This window comes from Nerophis lumbriciformis, linkage group LG24 (genome assembly GCF_033978685.3).
Source record: "Nerophis lumbriciformis linkage group LG24, RoL_Nlum_v2.1, whole genome shotgun sequence".
NCBI lineage: Eukaryota > Metazoa > Chordata > Actinopteri > Syngnathiformes > Syngnathidae > Nerophis > Nerophis lumbriciformis.
In genome coordinates, this window is record NC_084571.2 from 10,448,565 (window position 1) to 10,464,041 (window position 15,477).

The following is a 15,477-nucleotide window of genomic DNA, read 5'->3' on the forward strand; positions in this document are numbered from 1 at the left end:
CACCTGGTGGTGGTAAGCTACTTTCATAGCCACAGCTGCCCTGGGGTAGACTGACGGAAGCGTGGCTGCAATTTGCGCCAACGGCCCCTCCGACCACCACCTATCATTCATCATTCAATTCACCGGTGTGAGTGGCACCGGGGGCAAAGGGTGAAGTGTCCCGCCCAAGGACACAACGGCAGCGATTTTTGGATGGTATGAGGCGGGGAGCGAACCTGCAACCCTCAGGTTTCTGGCACGGTTGCTCTACCCACTACGCCATGCCGCCCCTATATTTAAACCATAACCAACCATGCATCACTACAGCTCGTCTCAAAGTGTACTGTCATGACCTGTCACATCACGCCGTGACTTATTGAGTTTTTTGGTATTTTCCTGTGTGTAGTGTTTTAGTTCTTGTCTTGCGCTCCTATTTTGGTGTTGATTGTCATGTCATGTACGGATGTACTTTGTGAACGCCATCTGCTCCACCCACTGTAAGTCTTTGCTGTCGTCCAGCATTCTGTTTTTGTTTACTTTGCAGCCAGTTCAGTTTTAGTTTTGCATCGCCATCCCTAAGCTTCAATGCCTTTTCTTAGCAGCACTCGACTTTTGTTTATTTTTGGTTTAAACATTAGATACCTTTTTACCTGCAAACCGTCGTCGTCATTCTAGACATCTACAAAGCAATTATCTACCTGCTGATAGAATTACATGCTTACTCTGCCGAGCTCTAGGCAGTACAGACAGACACTTAACAACGACACATTTGCGGATTATAATTACTGGTTTGCAAAAACCTTTTTTAACCCAATTAGGTGAAATGACATAAACTCCCACGGCACACCAAACAATATCTCACGGAACACAAGTGTGTCGCGGCACAGTAGTTGAAAAACACTGCAATAGAGAATGAGAGTTTATTATCAAAAACAGTGTTTGACACACAAAAGTACCGGTAATTGGTATGTTCATGTATCGATTCCAAGGTCCCGGTAATTGGTACTCATCCCTACGGACGATCGGTATATGTATTGGCAGCATGAACCACTAATTAAACACATTCAAATAATAAGACAGAGCCTTCTGTTTTTTGCGTTTATTTGAAAATGCTGGTAAATATCGATAGAAAGGTGAGTCATCATGAGAAAATCTACAATGGATATTGTTAGAAGTGTAAAAATGTCTTGCTAGCCGCAGTAATATCGCATGGCGAACACAAGTGGGGACATACTTGAGCGAAACATCACGCAACGTTCAAGAAAGTTGGATATTTACACGTTAATGTCAGGATATTCACTGTACACGTTGGTGGCGCAAGGCACACTCCACGATTCAAATGTGTCCTTTGTGCAAATTATGTCACTTTTACTCTCGGAATGGTTTGGTTTTTGTGGTAACAGCAATTTCCAGTTTTGTCACTTCTAGTCTGATCCAGGTGCATAAAAGCAGCTGGCGTTGGGAGAGATAACGTGTTCTTCCATAGCCTGAAAATAAGTATATTGTTTCGGAGATATGTCATGTTCTATATAGTCATGTATGGTCTATAGTCATACTGCTACCAGGCTACACAGTCCGAGGTCTCAGGGTGCCGTACCGTAACCCAGTGAAACCTTCACCCTGTGGAGGCCCAGCCCACTTCCTCGTAGACGGACGTGACACCGGCGTAGACCGTGGCCAGGAAGTTAGTCCACGCCGCCGCCGCCTCCGAGGTTATGACGTCGGGAAAGACCTCGCCTAAAACCTCCAGGATGACGCCACTGAGGATCTGGAAGACACACGTTCAAGACAATTGTTGATCATTTGATATTAAATATTAGCATTTGTCACATACAAAATTAATTTCCCCATAAAATAGTTTTACTGTGGAATATTTGATTAGACGAAATTGGAGCCTTGAATAGGTCAATCATTCCTAACGTTGATTTTGATTTGTTATTTTGTGACCAATGACAGTTTAAGAAAAACAAACAGCCTGCATGGAATCTTTGTGTTGGGCTGACTGGCAGTCTGACGCAGGCTGGCCTCCATGGTCTTGTCTCTGTTTGTGGTTGTCAGTCGCAGTTTTTTGGTCATTTTGATTTGATCGGGTGGTGCTGGTGTTGGTGTTTTATCGCCTAGGTTTGTGATGCAGGCGCCCGTGGCTGCTGGGTCAGGTGCGAGAGGGTGGCCGCTGTTGTGGTTTGTAAATACAAACCCAAAAAACCAGTAAAGTTGGCACGTTGTGTAAATGGTAAATAAACACAGAATACAATGATATGCAAATCCTTTTCAACCTATATTCAACTGAATAGGCTGCAAAAACAAGATACTTGACGTCCGAACTGGTAAACTTTATTTTTTGAAAATATTAACTCATTTGGAATTTGATGCCTGCAAAATGTTTCAAAAAAGCTGGCACAAGTGGCAAAAAAGACTGAGAAAGTTGAGGAATGCTCATCAAACACTTATTTGGAACATCCCACATGTGAACAGGCTAATTGGGAACAGGTGGGTGCCATGATTGGGTATAAAAGCAGTTTCCATGAAATGCTCAGTCCTTCACAAACAAGGATGGGGCGAGGGTCACCACTTTGTGAACAAATGCGTGAGCAAATTGTTGAACAGTTTAAGAACAACATTTCTCAACCAGCTATTGCAAGGAATTTAGGAATTTCATCATCTGTAATATCATTAAAAGGTTCAGAGAATCTGGAGAAATCACTGCACGTAAGCGATATTACGGACCTTCGATCCCTCAGGCCGTACTGCATCAAAAAACGACAGTGTGTAAAGGATATCACCACAGGGGCTCAGGAACACTTCAGAAAACCACTGTCAGTAACTACAGTCCGTCGCTACATCTGTAAGTGCAAGTTAAAACTCTCCTATGCAAAGCCAAAGCCATTTATCAACAACACCCAGAAACGCCGCCGTCTTCGCTGGGCCCGAGCTCATCTAAGATGGACTGATGCAAAGTGGAAAAGTGTTCTGTGGTCTGACGAGTCCACATTTCAAATTGTTTCTGGAAACTGTGGACGTCGTGTCCTCCGGAACAAAGAGGAAAAGAACCATCCGGATTGTTATATGCGCAAAGTTGAAAAGCCAGCATCTGTGATGGTATGGGGGTGTATTAGTGCCCAAGGCATAGGTAACTTACACATCTGTGAAGGCACCATTAATGCTGAAAGGTACATACAGGTTTTGGAGCAACATATGTTGCCATCCAAGCAACGTTATCATAGACGCCCCTGCTTATTTCAGCAAAACAATGCCAAGCCACGTGTTACAACAGCGTGGCTTCATAGTAAAAGAGTGCAGGTACTAGACTGGCCTGCCTGTAGTCCAGACCTGTCTCCCATTGAAAATGTGTGGTGCATTATGAAGCCTAAAATATCACAACGGAGACCCCGGACTGTTGAACAACTTAAGCTGTACATCAAGCAAGAATGGGAAAGAATTCCACCTGAAAAGCTTCAAAAATTGGTCTCCTCAGTTCCCAAACGTTTACTGAGTGTTGTTAAAAGGAAAGGCCATGTAACAGTGATAAAAAGTTGGCACAGGGGCATTTTTACCAATGTGTTGCAGCCATTAAATTCTAAGTTAATGATTATTTGCAAAAAAAAATGTAGTTTCTCAGTTGCAACATTAAATATCTTGTCTTTGCAGTCTATTCAATTGAATATAAGTTGAAAAGGATTTCCAAATCATTGTATTCTGTTTTTATTTACCATTTACACAACGTGCCAACTTCACTGGTTTAGGGTTTTGTACATCAACAATATGATTTGTCCAAGTGGCTGGACAGGACAAAAAATAAGTCAACATTGCAACTTTTTCCTATTACCTTTCGCCTGTTTGCACCTCTATCCCACTCTTTAATGTTTTTAATTTTTTTTAATTTAATTTTTTTCATTTAATAAATAGTATTTTTGAATAGAGATACAGTATGTTATAAAAGTGAGTCACATTACTGCCGTACTTCCCCAGACGATACAATATTTAAACGTGGGGGAAAATTTAAAGAGCTGCTTAGAATGCAGTATAGATTCTTACTTTGCTCTGAAAATAGCTCCGCACAAAAGCCTTTATTGTGTAAATATTTGGCAAGGGACACAAGCCAATACACTTCACAGTGGTGTGAATATTTAGTGTGAGCGCCATTGTTATCTAACACTGCCCTAATCCTCTTGGGAATGAAAATGACCACAGCGGCAAAGGTTGTTGTTACTGGAATCCTCTTCCACTCCTCCACGACGGCATCCTAGACATCTTGTGCCCTGGAGAACTACTTGGCCTTTTCACCATCGAGTCATTTTAGATTATTCCAACCAAGAAGCGCGTACTTCACTTTTCTGTGTGGCGACCATGTAACGACTCAGACACAAGCCCAGCAAGACCATAGCTGGACCTGACATGGAGCACAGAATTAGGCTGAGAAATTGCCACGGTCTGATGGGCAGTATACGGAAGGGTTTACCCAAAACTACACTTAGTCACGGTTCCACGGTTCCTACACTTTATGGCAACTGGTCATGCGATGAAACAGTTCAATAACAGACTGACAAATGCAATGATACATTAGCTTAACTGGACTACATGTAGAGGAGACAAACAGGCTATATACAGTCCTGGTCAAAAGTTTACATACACTTGTAAAGAACATAATGCCATGGCTGTCTTGAGTTTCCAATCATTTCTACAACTCTTATTATTTTTTTGAGAAAGAGTGATTGGAGCACATACTTGTTGGTCACAAAAAACATTCATGAAGTTTGGTTCTTTTATGAATTTATTATGGGTCTACTGAAAATGTAACCAAATCTGCTGGGTCAAAAGTATACATACAGCAATGTTAATATTTGGTTACATGTCCCTTGGCAAGTTTCACTGCAATAAGGCGCTTTTGGTAGCCATCCACAAGCTTCTGCTTGAATTTTTGACCACTCTTCTTGACAAAATTGGTGCAGTTCTGCTAAATTTGTGGGTTTTCTGACATGGACTTGTTTCTTCAGCATTGTCCACACGTTTAAGTCAGGACTTTGGGAAGGCCATTCTAAAACCTAAAATATAGGCTGATTTAGCCATTCCTTTACCACTTTTGACGTGTGTTTGGGGTCATTGTCCTGTTGGAACACCCAACTGCACCCAAGACCCAACCTCCGGGCTGATGAACTGCTGCTTTACTCTCTGTAAAGCAGCAGTTCAGTTGGCAGCAAAACAGGCCCAGAGCATAATACTACCACCACCATGTTTAACGGTAGGATTGGTGTTCCTAGGATTAAAGGCCTCACCTTTTCTCCTCCAAACATATTGCTGGGTATTGTGGCCAAACAGCTCAATTTTTGTTTCATCTGACCACAGAAATTTCCTCCAGAAGGTCTTATCTTTGTCCATGTTGCTGAAGAAACAAGTCCATGTCGGAAAACCAACATATTTAGCAGAACTGCACCAATTTTGTCAAGAGTGGTCAAACATTCAAGCAGAAGCTTGTGCATGGCTACCAAAAGCGCCTTATTGCAGTGAAACTTGCCAAGGGACATGTAACCAAATATTAACATTGCTGTATGTATACTTTTGACCCAGCAGATTTGATCACATTTTCAGTAGACCCATAATAAATTCATAAAAGAACCAAACTTCATGAATATATTTTGTAACAAACAAGTATGTGCTCCAATCACTCTATCACAAAAAAATAAAAGTTGTAGAAAGTATTGGAAACTCAAGACAGCCATGACATTATGTTCTTTACAAGTGTACAACTTTTGACCACGACTGTTTAATGCAATATTCTGGCAGACTGACTTGGACAATAAAATCCTACCTTGTTGCCAAGGAGCATAAAGTACTAACTTATGATAGTTATCGGTACAGATATCTACTGCTAAAACTACAACACGACTGATGGGGCGTAAACGCAGTTGCAACCACCTGGAGGAGGCGGAGGAGTTACATTGCTTGTAAACAAGACCTGCCTTTCAAGGCGGCCTGTTTGCAGAGACACTTGGAAAGTGGCTTAAAATGGTGGTATAAAATGATTTGACCAAACACTACCATTAGTGGGTCTGGGTTAGCTTGCGCCTCACCAGTCACTTAAAGCGCGAGTGAAGAATGTGTGTAGGCCTGTTAAGTCCGAAAGAGAAAGAGATGATCCTGTATTATCTGCTCACAGATGCTACCTGTTGGTTGTTTGTGCACACTGCAGCTTGTCCTGCATATTTCCACTTGTTAATGCAGGATTCTCACAGGAATGAGGCATAAATACAACCTTACATGTTATGTACATTAAAATCAGTCTCTTCATGTAAATGTGTTTGTGTGTAATTACTGCCCATGACTTTATGGTAAAAATCCCTTAGCTTAATGTAGCGTAAAAACCGGACTCTAACCCTCTACTTTTTTCCTACACTTTAAACAGTGATGCTTATAAAACGGTGCGGCTAATTTATGGATTTTTCCTCTGACGGCCATAATGCAAACAGTTTTCAACAAACAATCAAATAAAGACACTGAATAGGTGTGTTATTGTTTGTCCTATGGCACCATGTTTTGGAAGTGTTCAAACACTGCAGTGCTTGCTGCCTTGCCCTTCTGTTTAGACTGAGCTTTCAACCGGAAGTACAAGTGCTGTTCCGTCTTGTAGCCGTCCATAGCGGTTCTACTCTTATGGATTATTCGTTCATCACTCCAAGCAACGTTTGTAAGTTTTACAATATAACTAAAACAATTCTTACTTACTAAAGCGTCCCATGTGTGATGTCTGTGGGAGTGTTTTCATGCATATTTCTACGTGCTATTGTAATGTGATGAAGCTAGCGTCGTTAGTATTAGCCAATATGCTAACAAATGTCTTTGTTAGTATTAACTTACAATGGCATTTGTATGGTTTAGTTTTACAAATTCCTCAGTAAATTCACCAAAACGTCACCGTGGACTTATTGAGTCTGTATAGCTGATTGGAGAGCTAGCTTCCGCAACTAGTGGGTCCATGGCGATGACTTCTGTTTTGTTTGATCAGCCGTTTTACTGCCGTGTTACAGACACCATTTGGAAACAATTAAGGTATATAAATAAACATTTACACAATATGTCTGTGAAAATAACTCCTTTCAGAACGTTAAGTTTTAAAACTTTTGTGACGTACTTTGCCTAAGTTACGTCAGCAGATATCTTCATTTGGTAGAAGTTTACCCAAAGAGCATTGCGCGGAGCTGCCGTTTCTAATCAGTTGAAGTCAATAAAATTCTGATTTGTCTCCATCTTCCTGTTGTGGGTCAGACTGGCTCGTACATGCACATGCATCCTCCACCGCTGCCATTTCTAATACAATAGTTATAACTTATATCTTTCAACAGACTCAATATTGAAGCGTCAAAATATTCCAACAGGGCGGACAATTGACGCAGTCAAAGGGAGATTGGCCTGAAGGAGGGCTACGGCACGTAAATAAAACCACCCATAAAACGACGCATTCTGAAGAAACAGTCGGAAAGCAGCTTGAAAATGGTGTCTAAAACTAAATCTATGCAAAATGTTGACCAAAGAACCACCATTACATGTTATGTAGACCTCAACGAATGCTGCGGCTTATAGTCTGTTGCTGCTAATATATGGAAAACTATTGTCTGCTCCCGAAATTTAGTTGGTGCAACTTCATCAGGACTCCTCTTCCTCCTATCCAGGAGATCGCAAAAAGCCGCTGCCTGACCAGGGCTCAGAAAATCTGCAAAGACTCCTCCCACCCCCACCAAGGACTGTTTTCACGGCTGGACTCTAGAAAGAGGTTCCACAGCCTCCGAAGCAGAACCTCCAGATCTGTAACAGCTTCTTCCCTCAGGCCGTAAGACTCTTGAACGCATCATAATCAAATTATCTCCTCAACTCCCCCCAAAATGGGTTAACTCGCTGGAATAAAAAAGACAATATAACATAAATCCATAAACGTGGACGCATGTGAAAAAGTGCAATATATTTATCTGTACAGTAATCTATTTATTTATTTATATATGTTTATTTTATATATATATATTTATATATTATTTATACATATTTATTTATTTATATATGCACCGTATTGCTTTTTTATCCTGCACTACCATGAGCTTATGTAACAAAATTTCGTTCTTATCTGTGCTGTAAAGTTCAAATTTGAATGACAATAAAAAGGAAGTCTAAGTCTTATATACCGGTGCGCTCTATAGCCCGGAAAATACACATTACCTTAAAATATGCCGTGCACACACACACACACACACGCACGCACACACACACACACGCACACGCACACGCACACGCACACGCACACGCACACGCACACGCACACGCACACGCACACGCACACACACACACACACACACACACATTACCTTAAAATATGCCGGGTCCACCTTATGTCGAAGAGCATGGGCTTTGCCAACCGTCTTCAGCACAGAGGCCATCTTGTCGGGGTCGTCCAGGTTCTCCACCAGCGTGTTGATGGCGTTCATGACTCTGCGTGCGTGCTTCCTAAGCTGGGCGCTCCGCTCCAGCTCCTCTGGCTCCTTGATGTCTTTGAACTGGCTGAAGTATTGCTTGGATGAGGGGAAGTTGACAAACAGTCTGCCAAGCGGGAGAGAGGAATGAGATATGGGAGTTAAGCTTTTGCTCCTGCGCTAGTAATATCCAACAAAAAACAAAAAGGGCTGTCAAAAGTTAAAACCCTTTATGTTATAAACGCTGCAGTCCACAGCCACTAGAAAGTCCACAGCAGACAACTACAACCAACAATCCTTTCATAACATTTTTTCCAAATGGGTGTCACTCACTTTCACCAACTCAGAGGCAAATAGTTTGTCTGAAATAGCTCTTATAATAAGAATATCACTAATACTTGGTTAATGAATCAGAATCAGAAATACTTTAATAATCCCCGAGGGGAAATTAACATTTTCAGCACAAGCCCATTCAAGAGCAGACAAACATTACAGGGAGACAGAACAGGTCTGCCAACTTCTGGTGCCCATTACAAAAAAGGTGAGAAACAGGTAAACAAACAAACAAAAAAAATCAGTCTAAGCCTGGGCCCCTGGAGAGGAGGTCCAGACTGAGGCCAAGGGGAAAAAAATCTCATAGCCATAGCACACAAACGTGTGTAAGAGGGAAACATCAAAGAACTCAAAAGGACATTAAAGGCCTACTGAAACCCACTACTACCGACCACGCAGTCTGATAGTTTATATATCAATGATGAAATCTTAACATTGCAACACATGCCAATACGGCCGGGTTAACTTATAAAGTGCAATTTTAAATTTCCTGCGAAACTCCCGGTTGAAAACGTCTAGGTATGATGACGTATGCGCGTGACGTCGATGGTTGAAACGGAAGTATTGGGACGCCATTGTATCCAATACAAAAAGCTCAGTTTTCATCGCAAAATTCCGCAGTAGTCTGGACATCTGTGTTGGTGAATCTTTTGCAATTGGTTTAATGAACAATGGAGACTATAATGAAGCAAGGCGCCTCTTAAAAGAACATTTTGGAAATGAGATGAAAATTTCAGGAGCTTACTTGGAAAAAGCCTTGAATTGGACAGCAATTAAAGCTGAGGATGGGAAAATGCTGCATGCATATGCACTGTATTTGAGAGGATGTTGTAATGTAATGCAAGATTTACAGTATTTGGAGGAATTCCTCCCACTTCCAAAGACATGCACCTGGGGATAAGTTGATTGGCAACACTAAATTGGACCTAGTGTGTGGATGTGAGTGTGAATGTTGTCTGTCTATCTGTGTTGGCCCTGCGATGAGGTGGCGACTTGTCCAGGGTGTACACCGCCTTCCGTCCAATTGTAGCTGAGATCGGCTCCAGCGCCCCCCGCGACTCCAAAAGGGAATAAGCGGTAGAAAATGGATGGATGGATGGAGACTGCAAAGAAGAAAGCTGTAGATGCGATCGGTGTATTAGCGTCTGGCTACAGCAACACAACCAGGAGGACTTTGACTTGGATAGCAGACGCGCTATCCGACGCTAGCTGCCGACCGCATCGATGATCGGGTGAAGTCCTTCGTCGCTCCGTTGATCGCTGGAACGCAGGTGAGCTTCGGTGTTGATGAGCAGATGAGGGTTGGCGTATGTGGAGAGCTAATGTTTTTATCATAGCTCTGTCGAGGTCCGTAGCTAAGTTAGATTCAATGGCGTCGTCAGCAACAGCATTGTTAAGCTTCGCCAGGCTGGAAAGCATTAACCGTGTAGTTACAGGTCCATGGTTTAATAGTATTGTTGATTTTCTGTCTATCCTTCCAGTCAGGGGTTTATTTCTTTTGTTTCTATCTGCAGTTAAGCCCGATGCGATCACGTTAGCTCCGTAGCTAAAGTGCTTCACCGATGTATTGTCGTGGAGATAAAAGTCACTGTGAATGTCCATTTCGCGTTCTCGACTCTCATTTTCAAGAGGATATAGTATCCGAGGTGGTTTAAAATACAAATCCGTGATCCACATTAGAAAAAGGAGAGAGTGTGGAATCTAATGAGCCCTTGCACCTAAGTTACGGTCAGAGCGAAAAAAGATACGTCCTGCACTGCACTCTAATACTTCACTCTCACGTTCCTCATCCACGAATCTTTCATCCTGGCTCAAATTAATGGGGTAATCGTCGCTTTCTCGGTCCCAATCGCTCTCGCGGCTGGTGTAAACAATGGGGAAATGTGAGGAGACTTTCAACTTCTGACGTCACGCTACTTCCGGTACAGGCAAGGCTTTTTTTTTTTATCAGCGACCAAAAGTTGCGAACTTTATCGTCGTTGTTCTATACTAAATCCTTTCAGCAAAAATATGGCAATATCGCAAAATGATCAAGTATGACACATAGAATGGATCTGCTATCCCCGTTTAAAAAAAAAAAAAATTCATTTCAGTAGGCCTTTAAAAGATATAATATTCATGTTTTTTTAGAGGGGCAGCACAGTGGAAGAGGGGTTAGTGCGTCTGCCTCACAATACAAAGGTCCTGGGTTCGATCCTGCGCTCGGGATCTTTCTGTGTGGAGTTTGCATGTTCTCCCCGTTACTGCGTGGGTTGCCTCCGGGTACTCCGGCTTCCTCCCACCTCCAAAGACATGCACCTGGGGCAGTGCCGGCCCAAGCCTCCATGGGGCCCTAAGCAAAATTTGATTTTGGGGCCCTCTATTTCTGCCAATAATATATAAATAATATATAAACTCATTGCGGCTCTGGCAGTGTTGTTTACATTATCCTATTGTCAGCCTGGCATGTCTTTACAAATGACATGTCATTTATAAAGATATGGGGGTGGCCCAGTTAAGAACATAAATAATACCAATGAATGAACGAATGATGTCCAGAGTGCCACATATGGTTCCTAATCTTAAAATGTAGAAAACATTCAGCTACAAGAGTGGCCTGGGGTTGAACAGTCCAAGTGATAAAGCTTTGTATTTACAGTAAAAGTGTCATCTTGTCTCATCAGTCTTGTACATATTAGTCTTTAATTACTAGTTTATATTTTTAGTTAATTGTTCATATTTAATGTTTACTTTGTACAAAGAGAGCGCAGTCTACTGAAGTTAAATTCCATGTGTGTTAAACATAACTGGACAATAAAGCTGATTCTGATTCACTTTATTATTTTTGGTAACAAAAACCTGAAACAGCAATGTGCAAAAATGTTGACCTAAAATTGTGTTTTTGTACAATAATATATCTTTGATCATTTAGAAATCATCAGTCAGACTCGTACATGCAAAAAATAAAAAAAAATAATTTTTTGTTAATTGTTTTTGGGGGCCCCCTGGTGGCCGCGGGGCCCTAAGCAAGCGCTTAGTACGCTTATGCCTTGGGCCGGCTCTGACCTGGGGATAGGTTGATTGGCAACACTAAATTGTCCCTAGTGTGTGAATGTTGTCCGTCTATCTGTGTTGGCCCTGTGATGAGGTGGCGACTTGTCCAGGGTGTACACCGCCTTCCGCCCATGTGCAGTTGAGATAGGCTCCAGCACGCCCCGCGACCCCAAAAAGGGACAAGCGGTAGAAAATGGATGGATGGATGGATGTTTTTTTAGAGGACTTTATAGGCGGAATAGTTTACTCTCTTAGTTGCATTGTTAACCACCTCGCACTTGCCATATTTTACGGTTTAGAATGCTAAAAAAGAAGAACATTTGTGTTCTTGTCTTACATGGGGATTGTGAATGATACACAAAATTCCCCAAAAAGTAAATCTCCCCTTAAAATGTGCTGACCGCTTCATTGGGCAGGAATGTTCTTTCTACAATATTTACACTTAAAACAAAATCACCCTGAGATCCAATTTAACATATGATTGTGACTTGAAGGAATGTTGTTTCACAGCAGGTTTCAGCTGTGGAATGTAAGTATTGGCACGATGAAAGTAGTGTAGGCCTACAACTGTTTGAACCTAATGGTAACAGGATAACGTTGTTATTGTTTGAATGGGTGTTGGTGTAAAGTACATCCTTAGATTGCAGTTATTCAAGTGTCGTTTCAACCGTGATCTAATATACTTCTGCACTGTTGAGGCAGGAAAATACGCATGTCTCGCCATTTCACGCCTAATGTAAAGGACTTGTTCACATTGCAGGTCAATTCCGAATCCCCCCCCCCATCAGATTTTTTTCATGTCAATATGAACAGTGCAATTGTGAATATTTACAATCCAACCCAGGCTTCTTTCGTATGTGGATATGAATCAGATATGTTTGCGATGAGACTGCAGTCTAAACGATCGGGTTGCGTTCATCCAACATATACGCCACCAAATAGTAATACCCGTCACAACACTATGTCATAGTAGACGGTTGCAGATTAGCAGAAAACAGGTGAACAATCGGGTTGCGTTCATCCAACCTATACTGTACGTCAGTGGTCACCAACCTTTTCAAGCCCAAGATACCTGGTCTCAGACAAAAACCAGCGCAAGATATACCCTTGACAGACACACACACATGCTCAATACTGGGGTGGAGCGGAATATTCGGAAAAATACAGAAGAATCCCCTGAAGAGCAGGGAAACCTGCGAAACAGGCTTGTAGGGATGAAATGGCCTGTGTTTTTTCCTGATCTAACGTATATAGATGACTTTTTTTTTTCTCATTGTGCTTATTGCCGTTTTCCAAATTTTTGCTGGTGTTTTTATTTTGCAATTAAACAAAGGAGTCATGGATGGCACTGTGGGCACCCCTGCTGGAGAAGCTAACTGTTTATGGCCACTATAGTCCTAGTACCATAGTATATTTGTTAGTTTGGTCACATATGGGACACGAGTCAGCTTATGTCAGCAGTAAAATCAGCTGTTCACCTGACGGGTTTTAAATCAACACAAAATCCATACTTTGGAGCAATGTTCACAGACTCTAGTATTTGTCAGCTTCCTGTTGCAGTCGAGTGATGATGATGATGACGGTGGGCAAGTCCCAATGGGCCGCTCGCCTTTACAGGAACTTTACGGTTTGTGGAAGACGCGGCAGAACTTCCAACAGAGTACCGCATTGCTGGAGAGAGGAAGCCGGTTGATTGCTGCCCAGAAAGTGTGGGCGTCTTTGCAATGACGTGTCCCCAAAATGCAAGTCCTCACACGCTAGAAAATGTCCGATGTGTTTCAACAATTAACCTTAATGCACTGTTGCAACTCGATGATTTATGAGCACGTCATGCAATGTGCGTTCGTGAGATGAGCAGGTGAAGTGTCGCGGGGTGTGGCCACGGTGTCGAGAGCAGCGGGATGAGACGCTGAAGAGAGAGACAGGCAAGGCATGCGGGTGTGTTCAGGGGTTAAAATGCGTGTTTTTCACCCTCCAGGTGCGGGTATCACAAATGTCATATTAAAACTTTTATTTTATTTTTTTCTAATATTTTCGCGATTGAGCTGTAAGGTCCAAAAGATCGACTGGTCGATTGCGATCGGTGGGTTGGCGACCCCTGCTGTACGTCATCAAATAGGGGTACGCATCGTAATACTATGCCAATATAGATGGTTGCAAAATAGTTGGCAATTGGGTAGAAAACAGGTGAACGATCGTGTTGCGTTTGTCTGACATATACTGTACGTGTCAAGACTAGGACCATGGCTTGGTTTGTTCTCCCGAGGTGCAAGTGATTTGGACCAGATGTGGCGTGAAGGTGAATACATGATTTATTTAAACACTATAACTACAAAAAAAAGTACAAACGAAAAGTGCGCACAGTGGCGGAGAAACGACTTGGCTATGAAAACAAATACTTGCACAAAGGCAGAAACTATGAACAACAAAAAACACTAGCTGTGGCTTAATAAACAAAAACTTACTTGGCATGGAACCGGCATGAAAAAAGAGCAGCAAGGGTCTTAAGGGTGTGTGGAGAGTGTGCAGAAGCATAAATGCGGGATGTCGTCAGAACGACAAACTGAAAACAATTAACTTAAACACTACAGACATGATTAACGAAAACAGGTGCGTGACGTCAGAGGTGAAAACTAATGGGTTGCTATGGTGACAAACAAGAGTGCACAATGAGTCCAAACGTGGAACAGGTGAAACTAATGGGTAATCATGGAAACAAGACAAGGGAGTGAAAAGCCAGAAACTAAAGAGTCCAATAACTAAACAAAACAAAACATGACTAATACAAAACATGGTCACACAGACATGACAGTACGTCATCAAATAGCAATACGCAACACAATTCAACGCCAAAATAGACGGTTGCAAAATAGTTAACAAATTAGCAAAGAAATAGGCGAACGATCGGGTTTCATTTATCCGACATACGTTATCAAATAACGATACATATAATTCTACGCCAAAATACAGTAGAAAAATAGTTGACAACTGAGCAAAAAAACAAGTGAACGATCGTGTTGCGTTTTTCCGAAATATTTTGTCTGTGTATGTCAAATAACGATGTGTCATAATACTAAGCCAAAATAGACTGTTGCAAAATAGTTGACAAATTAGTAGAAAACAGACAAATGATCGGGTTGCGTTTATCTGACATACGTTATCAATAACTAAAATATCTTAATTCAATGCCAAAATAGACTGTTGCGAAATAGTTAAATTAGCAAAAAAACAGGCAAACCGATTGGGTTGCGTTTATACAACATCTGTTATCAAATAATGATACATATAATTCTACGCCAAAATAGATGGTTGCAAAATATGAAAAAATTAGCAAAAAAATAGGCGAACAATCGTGTTGCATTTATGCGACATATACTGTATGTGTACATCATCAAATAGGGATATGCATCAATTCAACGCCAAAATAGACCGTTGCAAGATAGTTACCATATTAGCAAAGAAACAGGTGAACAACTGGGTTGTGTTCATCCGACATATGCTGTACGTCGTCAAATAGCGATACACGTCATAATACAAAGCCAAAATAGAGGGTGGCAGAATAGTTGACAAATGATCAGGTTGCGTTTATCCGACATATACGTTTTCAAATAGCATCCATCCATCCATCCATTTTCTACCGCTTATTCCCTTTGGGGTCGCGGGGGGCGCTGGAGCCTAT

At 41.8% G+C, this 15,477-nt stretch overlaps 1 protein-coding gene across 3 annotated transcripts in view; it reads right to left on the reverse strand.

Moving 5' to 3' along the window:
* Nucleotides 1-1,063: 1,063 nt before the first annotated feature.
* Nucleotides 1,064-15,477, reverse strand: part of LOC133620592 (cytoglobin-1-like) — a 64,711-nt gene continuing 50,297 nt past the window's right edge. For all 3 annotated transcript variants that reach the window (XM_061982179.2, XM_061982180.2, XM_061982181.2), the window contains exons 4-5: nt 8,328-8,559; nt 1,064-1,747 (exon numbers count right to left, since the gene is read on the reverse strand). In XM_061982179.2, coding sequence (XP_061838163.1) covers nt 1,595-1,747; nt 8,328-8,559 — 385 coding nt within the window. In that variant the 3' untranslated portion in view covers nt 1,064-1,594. The remainder of the gene's footprint in view (nt 1,748-8,327; nt 8,560-15,477) is intronic.